At 46.1% G+C, this 12,725-nt stretch overlaps 1 protein-coding gene across 5 annotated transcripts in view; it reads right to left on the reverse strand.

Moving 5' to 3' along the window:
- The window catches only part of ABCA1 (ATP binding cassette subfamily A member 1), a 146,653-nt gene that overhangs the window by 79,602 nt on the left and 54,326 nt on the right, over positions 1-12,725 (reverse strand). For all 5 annotated transcript variants that reach the window (XR_004177955.1, XR_002517478.2, XM_009188378.4 and 2 more), the window contains one exon: positions 1,275-1,396. Coding sequence is in view for 3 of the 5 variants with exons in the window: in XM_009188378.4 (XP_009186642.1) it covers positions 1,275-1,396 (122 nt within the window). In the remaining 2 variants the exon portion in view is untranslated. The remainder of the gene's footprint in view (positions 1-1,274; positions 1,397-12,725) is intronic.

The following is a 12,725-nucleotide window of genomic DNA, read 5'->3' on the forward strand; positions in this document are numbered from 1 at the left end:
AAATTCAACAAAAACACTAATATTATTTCCAGATTTTATAGAAATTCCTTTTTTTTTTTTTGAGATGGAGTCTCGCTCTGTCACCCAGGCTGGAGTGCCACAACAGGATCTTGGCTCACTGCAACCTCTGCCTCCCAGGTTCAAATGACTCTCCTGTACTTCAGCCTCACAAGTAGCTGGGACTATAGGCGCATGCCACCATGCTTAGCTAATTTTTGTATTTTAAGTAGAGACGGGTTTTCCCATGTTGGCCAGGGTGGTCTCGAACTCCTGACCTCAAGTGATCTGCTTCCCTTGGCCTCCCAAAGTGCTGGGATTATAGACGTGGGATTATAGACCTTTGAAGTGATCTCGCCCATCCCACCTGAGCTTTGTGACACTAGTCCATTCATTTCTGTCTCCCCAGTGCCATCTCACAGAGCTAAAATTGGAGAGATTTAAAGCCTTATTCCCACAAGCTGCAGGGACTGATCTCCTATTTAATGCAAAGCAAGCAACGGTTCTCAACTCAGTGCCACTGCATCTGGCCCTGATTTTATAAAATTCTTAAAAGTCGGCCGGGCACGGTGGCTCATGCCTGTAATCCCAGCACTTTGGGAGGCCGAGGCGGGCAGATCACGAGGTCAGGAAATCGAGACCATCCTGGCTAACATGATGAAACCCCATCTCTACAAAAAAATAGAAAAAATTAGCTGGGCTTGGTGGCGGGTGCCTGTAGTCCCAGCTACTCAGGAGGCTGAGGCAGGAGAACGGCATGAACCTGGGAGGTGGAGCTTGCAATGAGCCAAGATCATGCCACTGCATTCCAGCCTGGGTGACAGAGCGAGACTCCATCTCAAAAAAAAAAAAAATTCTTAAAGTCTCCAAATATACCCTTGTCTAAAGTCTCCTGTCTTCAATATTTTAGACAGAGTTCCTCCAGATCAATAATCCTTAACCATGGTTATTGTCTCAGAACTGTGACTATTTTTTAAGTTTAACTCAACTTAAAATATATCCCTTGTAGAAGGAAGTCATCACAAATGCCAAGTGACAAGCCAGAAATCAATTTTATTTCAACCAGCTGGCCCATGACGCCAGGTTGCATATTCCACTCCTGGATGGTTTGGCAATTCCTGCCTGAATAGGGAAGTAAAATTAAGTGAAGTTGAATTCGAACTGCCTCCCTCCCCTTCACCACCATTACGAGGACAGGGGCTTATTCATTTCTTTCTAGTAGCTGCACAACGTAATTGCCATCAGCCCCACTGAGGAAGCTGGAGGCGTCAGCTTACCTTGTGGAGAATGACATCAGCCCTCAGCATCTTGTCCACAGTGGACTTTGGGAGAGACAGGTTATGATACAGGAACCCAGAGAAGGTTTCATTGTCCACCAGGAAATCCTGAAGCTTCAAGTCTATTGAGAAATAGTGTTTCGTTTTTATTTAGTAAGTAACTCCAGAAAAAAAAAAAAAAGAAAAAAGTGGGCACAACGGGACAGTGGAGAAACATATCATAATATTGATGATCAACAGTCGCCTGGCTAAGCGCACACAGGAATGAGACAGGGGAGCATTGCCGTATCAAGAGAGGTATGAAAATATTGCTTTCTGGTAACATGTTGAGCCTCACCCAGCATGTGCTCCTCAACTCAAACAGTGTGATGGTGCCATTACACACACACACACACACACACACACACACACACAGCCTTTCCTTTTCTTTTTTTAAATTTTGAGATGGAGTCTCGCCCTGTCGCCCAGGTTGGAGTGCAATGGTGCGATCTCGGCTCACTGCAACCCCCACCTCCCGGGTTCAAGAGATTCTCCTGCCTCAGCCTCCCAAGTAGCTGGGATTACAGGTGTGCAACACCATGCCTGGCTAATTTTTTTTTTTTTTAATCTTTAGTACAGACGGGGTTTCACCATGTAGGCAGGCTGGTCTTGAACTCGTGACCTTGTGATCCACCTGCCTAGGCCTCCCAAAGTGCTGGGATTACAGGCGTGACCCACCACACCCAGCCTTTCCTCGCTTTTCAAGCAAGAAGTCAAAACTTTGAAATGATCTCGCCCATCCCACCTGAGCTTTGTCACACTAGTCCATTCATTCCCGACTCCCCAGCGCCATCTCACGGAGTTAAAATTGGAGAGATTTAAAGCCTTATTCCCACAAGCTGCAGAGACTGATCTCCTATTTAATGCAAAGCAAGCAATGGTTCTCAAACTTAAGTATGCATCAGAATCACCTGGAGGGCTTGTTAAAATGCAAACTGCTGGGCCCCACCCCCAGAGTTTCCAATACAGCAGGCCTGGGATGTGACAGGAGAATCACTTACAGGTGATGCTGATGCTGCTGACCTGGGGACCATGTTTTGGCAAACTCTGGCAGAGTGCATTATGCATATCAAAATGCCTTCACAGACATGGTCTCATTTTAATTCCAAACATAAAACATGTGATACAAAGCTCTAAAACCCAGGTCTGCCGGGCTTTAGGAAAACACATAAACATATATTTAAACCATCAGCCCTATTGAATGATTTGATTGCTAAAGGATTTCATACAGAATCTCTCTAAATAATAGGACCTCTTGGTACATTTAGAAAAGGCTTCAATCCAGTGCAGCAAAACAGAAAAAGCACCACTAAGAATCCAGAATTGTAGTCCCTAGAGTTGGAGGCTGTGTCTGGTGGCGTCACTGTGTACTTCATGTCATCTTTTTGAACCTCAGTTCCTTGATCTCCAAAATGAGAGGTTTCTGACCAGATGCTTGGTAGGAGCCCTATGACTCTGAAACAGTATAGTTTTCCCTGACTCATTTGACTGTCTACCTCTCCTCCTTCCAACCCACTCTCCTAACAGCCTAACTTCTTTGTAATAACGATGAAACCAGCTCATCAGGACCACACGAACTGAGTCCACAGGCCCAGGCACTAAGCAACCTCTAGAGGGCAAACTTTGCAAACTGAAATCATTTACCGGAAGAGAAACAGGTTTCATGTGAAAATGGGGCTACAGTGTGAGGCTTAATGAGGACAGGAGTTAATCCTCGGAGCTAAGAGGGTCACACACAGAGATAAAGTAGCAGGAGGGCCTGACAGCCCAGCCAGTCTCTCATCAATGCTGCATGACCCAGGTGTATTCTGCTATAGGCAAACTTCAGTAATATTGAGTTATATAGACAGGACACATTGAGCAAGATTCACATCGCTAGAGAAATGATTCACTGCTACCCCTCTATGGCTAGCTCCTAGTCATCCCTCATGACAGCCAGTAGCTGTTCCTAGACCCAGTTAGTGTCCCTCAGAATCAGTGCTCCTGCAAACTGCTACATACCTGATGCTTCCCATCACATATGACTGTACACTGTTACCATCGGGTTCTCTACTACAGCTGTCAAACCTCAGAGCACCTGAGCTTCATTTAGGGAGCATGCTAAAATGCAGTTTCTTGGGCCCAATCCCCAGAAATTCTGAAATAGTGGGTCTACAATGCAGAGACCACGAATCTACATTTTGAATAAGTATCCCTTGCACTTTTAATGTTCAGGGAGGGAGGTGTGAAACCACAGTTTAAGGAACATTGTTTTACTTGCATGCTGCCTCCACCAGACTGTGCCTACAGGATAGGGAATATGTGTTCTCAGTACCACCAGTGCCCAGATCAGACCTGGCACAGAATTACTGCCCAGTGAAGGGTAGCTGAATACTAAATACTAGGAGATGGGATTAGGGCTGGCAAGGTTCCAAAAGTGTCTGAGCACCATCACAGGAGATTTCCTTTTAGTTGATCAGGTCCAGGAAGAGCCCAGGGATGTCAGGACCATCCCCACGCCACACCCCAGGAGTGAACCAGGATGGCTAACCACTAGAACTGCCTTCCCAGGAACAGCAAGCGACATCCGGGGTCACTTTCTGTTCTTGGGAGAACTAGGAAGGAAGGTGTAAGCTGGTGGCTTCAGCTGAGGACTGGTGTGAAAAGGTAGACACTGATCACTGTACAACCGTGGACAAAGCACCACCCTGGGAATCAGAAACCTGGGTTCTATATCCATTTATTTGTCAGGTCATTTCATGTAGTTGTGCCTCCACTGCCTTACCTATAAAATGAAGGGTCAAAAAAGGCCTCTGTGAAACCTCAACAGAAACAGAATACAGGTATTAGCTAACGCTCACTGACTAGGTGGGCCATAGAGTCCTCCTGAGCAGAGCCAGAGCAATACATCATATTGCACCAGGGAACTTCGAAACAGCTCCCTCCTTCCTAAGCAGGGTGGCAGAAGTGTGGGAGGGTGACCCAGGCCACCCTTGCAATGGGCCTAGGTCATCCTGCAACACTCTCCAGACCAGTGAGTGTGCTCAGCATGTTTATAAGACTATTCTGTTCCGAAGATGAGAACATCTGGATGTGATCAAGCTCCTACCTCCTATCAGTGAATCCCCCGATAAGACATAAGAACCCAGAGGCTGATTAAACAGTCAACAACTCTTGGCTGTGCACGTGCGTGGTATGGTAGGTTCGCTGGGTGGGGAAGCAGCAGGGAGGGCCAAAGATCCTCAGCTACAAAGAACTTGCAGCCTGATCACGTGGAAATCCACCCGTGTAGGCTTCGAGTCACGCACTAGCACCAACCTGTGTGAAAACAGGAAGGCAACATGGTGTAGTATACTGGTTCTCAAACATGACTGCCTGTTAGACTCAGCTGGGGGCTTCACAAAAATCCCAAAGCCCAGGCCACACCATGGAGCAACTAATGAGAACTGCTAGGGTAAGACCCAGGCATCAGAATTTAATAAAACTTGAATGGGCGCGGTGGCTCACACCTGTAATCCCAGCACTTGGGGAGGCCCGAGGTGGGCGGATCACTTGAGGTCAGGAGTTCGAGATCAGCCTGGTGAAACCCCGTCTCTATTAAACATATCAAAATTAGCTGAGTGTGGTGGTGGGTACCTGTAATCCCAGCCACTTGGGAGGCTGAGGCAGGAGAATCACTTGAACCTGAGAGGCGGAGGTTGCACTGAGCAGAGATTGCACCATTGCACTCCAGCCTGGGTGACAGAGCGAGACTCTGTCTCCAAAAAAGAATTTAATAAAACTTCTCAGGTGATTCCAATCAAGTCTGAGAAACAATGATGTGGAGGAAACATCAGGGTTTGGGACCAGAAAAACCTCAATTTGATGCTGTACTCCACTGTGAAATAGCTGTGTGATTGTGAGGAAGTGACTTTACCTCCCTGAGCACAAATTCTCTTACCAATTAAGTGAAGGTAATAGTATCCACATTTCAAAGATATGAAGACCAGAGATATTCATCATGGTAGGTGCTCAATATATGGTAATAATTTGTGATTACCAAAAAGATTCTTTCATTCAACTCTACCACTGTACGACACTGCCATTTATAGAAAAGATGGAACACAGTCCCTGCCTTTGAGGAACTTTCAAGGCTGAAAGGGGAGATAAAGAGGCAAATCAATTCAAGAAGGCAGAAGGAAGGATAAGAAAGCCAAAAGGAGACAGTAAATGGAAGCGCTGGCCCAAGATGAGGTTTATCTGTAAGTGCTTTATGGGGAGCAACCAGACTGGAGCCAAGTTCTAGAAAAGGACAGAGTCAAAAATCACTGGGAGCTGTGGCTGGACAGGAAGGGGCAAGACCTCTCATGATGACAATGACCAGGGCATTTTGTGGTCATAATGCTATGCACATAGTAGATTCTCAACAAATGAATAAACAAGCAGATAATCAGAGGGGAGATTTCTCAAAACCTCAGATTTGGATGGTAGGAAGGGGAGAAAAAAGGAGGGGGTGAGGACAGAGTACAGTGGCTTTGTACCTGCTGGTCTCAGTCTTCTCCACTATGTTGCTGGCAGGAAAATGGGTGAAAAGCCAAGAATATCTAGAAAGTCAGATGTCTGAAACATACCTTCTCCTCTGACCTCATCCTCATGACATGGTCCATGAGTCACCTCCTCCAGGAAGCCTGCCCGGGCCTTCCCACCCTCAAGCTGGGTTAAGAGCTGGCTCTTTTTTGTGACTTTCTTTTTTTTTTTTGAGACAGAGTTTTGCTCTTTCACCTGGCGTGAAGTGGCCTGCTCTTGGCTCACTGCAACCTCCACCACCTAGGTTCAAGCAATTCTCCTGCCTTGGCCTCCCAAGTAGTTGGAATTACAGGTGCCCACCATCACACCCAACTAATTTTTTTTTGTTTTTTTTTTTTTGTATTTTTAGTAGAGACAGGGTTTCGCCACGTTGGCCAGGCTGGTCTTGAACTCCTGACCTCAGGTGATCCACCCACCTTGGCCTCCCAAAGTGCTAGGATTACAGGTGTGAGCCACCGCGCCCAGCGTTTTGTGACTCTTTTGTGCCCAACATCCTATGTTTCCCACTAGTACCACACAGATCAAGCTGCAGTCACCCGTGATATATCCTGCTCCCAGAAGAACAGAAACTCCTTGAGGGCCAGAATTTGTATTTCCAAAGCCAGCAGTGCCTGGCACAGAGGAGGCACTCAGTGAATTGGATGAATGAATGAATGGATGAATGGATGAACTAATAAATGAATGAATACAAGTGAGTGAATAAATTAATGACTTGATGTGATTTGGGGAATTGCCAATTGCAGAGAAGTAAATTCACCTTGCAGTGAGTTAGGGAAAAGATGAAGCAGGACATGAACTTGAAACAAACCAGGTGAAGAGGACACAAGAGTTCCGCTAAGCCCACTCAGCTGCGTCAGCCCAGGTCAACAGGACAGAGGAAGGCTGAGTTAATTAAATGATAAAAATGGAGATGACAATGGCATCCGCCTCATTGGGCTGAGCTAGGTGTTAAATGAGAAAATGTACCTGCAGACCTAGTATAATCCAGGCAATGAGTAAGGTACCAGGTAAAGGATGGCTAATATCTTCATTTTCAGGAATGACTGATCTGAACAGATTTGTGGCTAATTTAACCGTAAAGCATATTCAGAATAGACAAGACACAGAAGTGGCTTTGGCAGCTAAGTTGAGATGTTGAATTTGTGATCTAACGTATGCACATGTGTGTATGTGTGTGCATATGTATGTGTGTATTACAATACATATTAGCCTGGCTGAGTTCCTAAGACAGAATTATTGAGTTCTTTCTGCTGATACTATCTATAAGGTAAAGGAAAGGTTGAAGCTGACTGATTTGTCTATTCATAACTTTATAAAAGAATAAATAAATCTAATATTTTACAGGGAATCACCAGGAATGATCATATCTGCCAGTCACTGGAAGGACAGATATAGGTGGAAGGTGACCTGGACAAAAGACCAATCATTCCACACAAGACAGGGAATACTTCCTGAACAGGATAGTCATTTAGCCATTTAACTTTGGCCAACGAGTTAATGCAGACCTGGATTTTATAATCAGTAAAATGTGTGGGTTGGAGAAGATGATCTCTGAGGTCTTCTCAACCTGACATTGAAAGGAACACAGGGCAAAACAAAATCAGCACTGGATGCAGCATCGGAGGGTCTGAATTCAAGAGTCAGCTCTGCCATTTCCTGACTGTGTAATCATGAAGCTTACTTTCCCCCTTATTTAAATCTCCTTAAGCCTCAGTTTCCTTGGATATAAAATGAGGCTAATACAGCACTTTGGGAAGCCGAGATGGGCGGATCAACTGAGGTTGGGAGTTCGAGACCAGCCTGACCAACATGAAGAAACCCCATCTCTACTAAAAATACAAAATTAGCCGGGTGTGGTGGTGCATGCCTGTAATCCCAGCTACTCGGGAGGCTGAGGCAGGAGAATTGCTTGAACCTGGGAGGCAGAGGTTGCAGTGAGCTGAGATCGCGCCATTGCAATCCTGCCTGGGCAACAACAGTGACACTCTGTCTCAAAAAAAAAAAAAAAAAGGGGGGGGGCTGATAACATTCACAGGTTGTTGCGCAAACCAAAGATCAAGAACGTGAACGTGCTCTTTCAGGGGAAAAAGCTGACTTGCTCCAAGTGTTTGCTCGGGTAACTGGAAGGTATGACCTCTGTCACAGGATGCAGAGCCGGGCTACTGCTGCCAGCAGAAGAGAAAGTCACTATCCAGCAGAAGGTCAGGAGAGCTCTCCCACCACAGTCTCTTCAATACAGAGCAAAATACTCGATCTGCTGAGCTCAGCCTCCTTGGTTTTGCCTGGAGGAGCAAACAGTGGCCTACCAACTAGCCAAGAGCTTCGCTGTGTGCACCATAAAGTGGGGCAAAGGAAAGGAAAAAGCACAAAGCACAGGTGAAATGTGTGTTTGTGGGCTGGGGAAGAAACGAGGCAGAACCCTCAGTTTCTTGCCACACATCTAAGCCTCTGGGACCAAGCTGAGGAACGCACTTGCACGTGCAGGCGGAGGGGTGTGACGCGGGGTGGGGGCGAGGTCCTGCTTTCCCAGCCATTCAGTGTTCCTTCAGTTCTCTGAGCATAGAGGACCAGAAAGGTGGGAGGAGGCAAGAGAGGGAGGAAAGGGGTTAGGCTGTCTGCGGGGAGGCAAGAGAAGAAGGAGGAGAGGAGAGGAGGGAGGGCAGCTCAGGAAGGCGGAGGAGGGAAGCCGTTTGCTGAGCTGAGCTGAGCTGAGCCAGACGGGGTTACTCTCGGTCAGTGCCCTCCAGTCCCCAGCTCGGGTTTCAAGATCTCTGTCTTCTCTTTTGCTCAACATGAAAAGGAACCAAAGCAATCAGCTACTTTAGAAGTGGGTGGAGGAGGCAAATGAAAAAACAGAAGTAGGGAAAATCACATCAGTATCCCAGGTCCAGATGTCTTCTTCAATGGACCCCCTGGGGTGGGGGTGGGGGTGGGGGTGGGGGTGGGGTGGGGGTCTCCCAGCCTGCTAGGAGCTGTCAACTGGGCAGGGCCTGGGAGGGGGAGGCAAATTCTAACTCGTGGTTTTAATCACACTGAGCTTGTCCAGCCTTATAAATAAGACCTTGAAACTTCTCTGCTACACAAGGGCTGGTAACAAATACAGTCCAGTGGCTTTATGGTATTTTTTAGTGTTTTGTTTTCCTGATGCTCTGCTGTCTTCTTGAAGAACAGATGCTGCCTGCTTCACCAATAGCTGAGCACTCTCTGGGAAGACCAGGTTGGTGGGTGCTCAGAAGAAGGGGTGAGGCAGGGTGATGCAGCTGCTCCTTCAGGTGACTCCTTAGGGCAGGGGAGAGTAGGCCAGGGGTGTGTGGTGCACGCAGCCTAAGGACACCCATGCTGTTCATCCCAGCCTGGGCTTTCCAACCCAGGAGACGCTTCCTTCTCCACAGAGAAGGCTTGCCAAGGGATACCAAGACAGACCTGAAAAAACTCAGTTCCAGAAATTTCCAGTTATATGACGTTGGGAAAGTCAGTTAGGCTCTCTGAGGGCCCCTATAAAACGGCTTGAGGGAGTGGCTCCAGTCCCTTCTGCCAGTTGAGGAAATGCTGTTTGTCCCCTCCTAAGAATGCAGCAACAAGGCACCATCCTGGAAGCAGAGAGCAGCCCTCACCAGACACCAAACCTGCCCACACCTTGATTTTGGATTTCCCAGCCTCCAGAACTGTGAGAAGTCAATTTCTACTCACTCTCAAGAATTTTCTTCTAGCAGCACAAACAGAATAAGACAATACCCACGTCTTACTGAGAAGAGGGAAGGTGGGAGAGGTTACTGGAAGCCCCTAGAATGAGGGTTGAAGACCCTGAATGTAACAAGTCCCCCAAAGAGCCAGTGCAGCCCCAGAGGGAAAGGATGTCCTGGTCACACTGGCCAGGGCGTGGAAGGGCACAGTCAGGCTGGCTTGGAAGCTCAGAAGGAAGTGGAAGATAACACTAAGACATAACATTGACCCAAATGAATTTTGGATCTGAACAGAAAGAGAAGAAGAAACAAAGAACCAACATCAGAAAAAGAAAGAAGATAGCTGAGAAGAAAACTCTGCCTGAAGACCAGAGAGGCAGAAAGATGAGAGGACACGTGGAAGACAAAAGGAGTGAAGAGAAGGTAAGAGATAGAAAGTATGAAGAAACAGAGTCCAGAATCAGGAAAGACTACATCAAACAGAAGAGGCAGAGAGAAAAAGAAAAGAGAGTTTGCGGCATTGAGTTCTCAAGGATGAGCTGGTCTCTGACTGAAAAAAAGGGCCAGACACTTCAAACACCACACAACATGGGACTAGAATCAGCCTGCAGGGCCCTGAGAAGTCCAGGCACAAAGAGAATGGAAAAAAGATGAGTTTACAAGTTAGGGATGAGATCCTTCCTAAGGCTGGTCTAAGGAAGAATTAACATGCACAATGTATAAATAGTTTAATTTTTTTCTAACTTTTAAAATTAACGGGCCGGACGCAGTGACTCAAGCCTGTAATCCCAGCACTTTGGGAGGCCCAGACGGGCGGATCACGAGGTCAGGAGATCGAGACCATCCTGGCTAACCCGGTGAAACCCCATCTCTACTAAAAAATACAAAAAACTAGCCGGGTGGGGTGGCAGGCACCTGTAGTCCCAGCTACTCGGGAGGCTGAGGCAGGAGAATGGCATAAACCCGGGAGGTGGAGCTTTCAGTGAGCTAAGATCCGGCCACTGCACTCCAGCCCTAGCGACAGAGCGAGACTCTATCTCAAAAATAAATTAAATAAATAAATGAATAAATAAATAAATAAATAAATAAAAATTAACAAAATGTATTAAGGGACATAGTAGTGCTTTGTGGGCATAGAAAAGTGACTCATATTTACTAAGCATTAGGCACACTATTAGCATTATTTTCCAGAATCTTTAAGAACAGCTTGTAAACAAAGGTATTATTATTATTCCCATTTTTCAAATGAGGAAACAGATCTGGAGAATATCTTGCTCAGAGTCATAGAACAAACAAGTGGTAAATTTGAACCCAGACAGCTTTGACTGCAAAACTTTGGTTCTTTCCACTATATCAGCAAAGTAATGATATGTTTTAAAAATGCTTCATCATGATTTTGGCCTCAAAAGCTGGGGATGGCACCTATGCTTCCTAATGTTGGAATAAGCAACATGGCAGCATAGTGTGGGGAGAAAATGCTGAGCCTGGGAGTCAGACAGACCCCGATTCAATGTACAGCTTTACTCTGTAATCTTGGACAACAGATATTACCCTTTTAAGCCTCAGTTTCCTCACCAATGAAATGGAGATAATAATACCAATTTGCCCCTGCTAGTGCTGTTTGAAGCCTTCAATGTAATAATATATGAAAAGTGCAAAATGGCATCATTATCCGGTGCAACTCAGTCTGTTGAACAGTGTCACTGAGATTGCCTTTTGGTGCCTCAACGCAACAGTGACGAGAGGACCAGAAATGGGAAAGCTTTCAATGAGAAACAAACTGGACTCCCAAATTGCTCTTTGCCACCCACAGAATAAATAAACCTTATGTTGGAAAAGCAGGAGACATGCAACACTGTTCTTGATGTTAAGAATTCAAAACCTTTTAAAGGCAGTCTGATATTTGTGGGGGTTCATGCTGTTCTGTAATCGAATGCAATTGTGTTTTCTATTCGTGTCTGAGTAAAGCTGACCTTTGATTTGATTTAGTTCAAGCAATATTTCAACATTGCAGTGGAGCATTGCACCCCACCCCCACCTGCTTACAGCCCAGCTGGGGCCAGGCCCTTGCCCTGGATGGAAATCAAGGACCTGGTTTCTGAGATGCAGCCTGGCTTTGACAGGTCTGGGAAAACTCATGGTACGTGGAAAGGTTTCAAAACATATAATTCTAAGGCCTCAAATCAAAACTTTTGACAAGTGCATACATATAGAATGTGAATTGCAATCACCTAAAGATTTCAAAGAATTTCCATTTTGATGACATTATGTTGACACGTGTGTCACCAGATCTCCCAACAAGATGACACACTGGGGGTCCACAAGGACAGAAAATATAGTCTGAGGCTGCAACCTCAACTTTACCGGCTGCCTGAATGGGTGAGGGGGTTCAGGCGGAAAATGAGAAGTGACTGTGAGTCACAGGTTGTTCTTTCTAGATGGGCCTTGGGAAACATTCCAACAGTGCCTGAAGACAGGAAGGGGAGTGAATCCGGCATTTCTTTCCAAAGCCCTCTTGGTCTCCTTTCTCATCCCAGCGAGCCCATACCCCATGTCCTGTGACTTTAGGGAAGCTTCTGGCTACCCAGAGCTGCTCTCTTTAGGATATAACGACAACAGAGCATGAGAAACTGGAATTCTGGTCTTACTACTGCCGCTTGCCAGCTGTGCTTTCTTCGGCAAGTTACTTGGCCTCTCTGAACTTCAGTTCCTTCATGTGAGTATCCCCTACATCTTACGATGATTGTGAAAAAGCAGTGAGCTAAAGAACAAGCCTGGTGGTACCTATGCTGGGCCAGGCACTGTACTAAGTGCTTCCCCTTATTAGTCCATTAATTTGCCACAACAGTCCTGAGGGAGGTACTAGTGTTATCCCATTTTGAGGAAACTGAGGCACAGAGATGTATGGAATTATCCATGGTTACACAGCTGATAAGCATCAAGCCAAGATTTGAACCTAGGGCAATCTGGCTGCCAAGTCTGTTCTCTTAACACCAAATTGTATTTCCCAGGGAATATTTACAAGACGTTAATTTTCTACCCACTTCCTTCAACTCCCTGCCACAGCCAACTATCTTGCTATGTCACCAAAGCCACCCTGCTCCCTGGAGCTCATATCTTTTTGATTTTCAAAAATCAAACCAGAATCAAAGGTCCAGAATCAAACCCCACTGAGTCCTTAGTA

This window comes from Papio anubis, chromosome 13 (assembly GCF_008728515.1).
Source record: "Papio anubis isolate 15944 chromosome 13, Panubis1.0, whole genome shotgun sequence".
In the NCBI taxonomy this organism is placed as follows: Eukaryota; Metazoa; Chordata; class Mammalia; order Primates; family Cercopithecidae; genus Papio; species Papio anubis.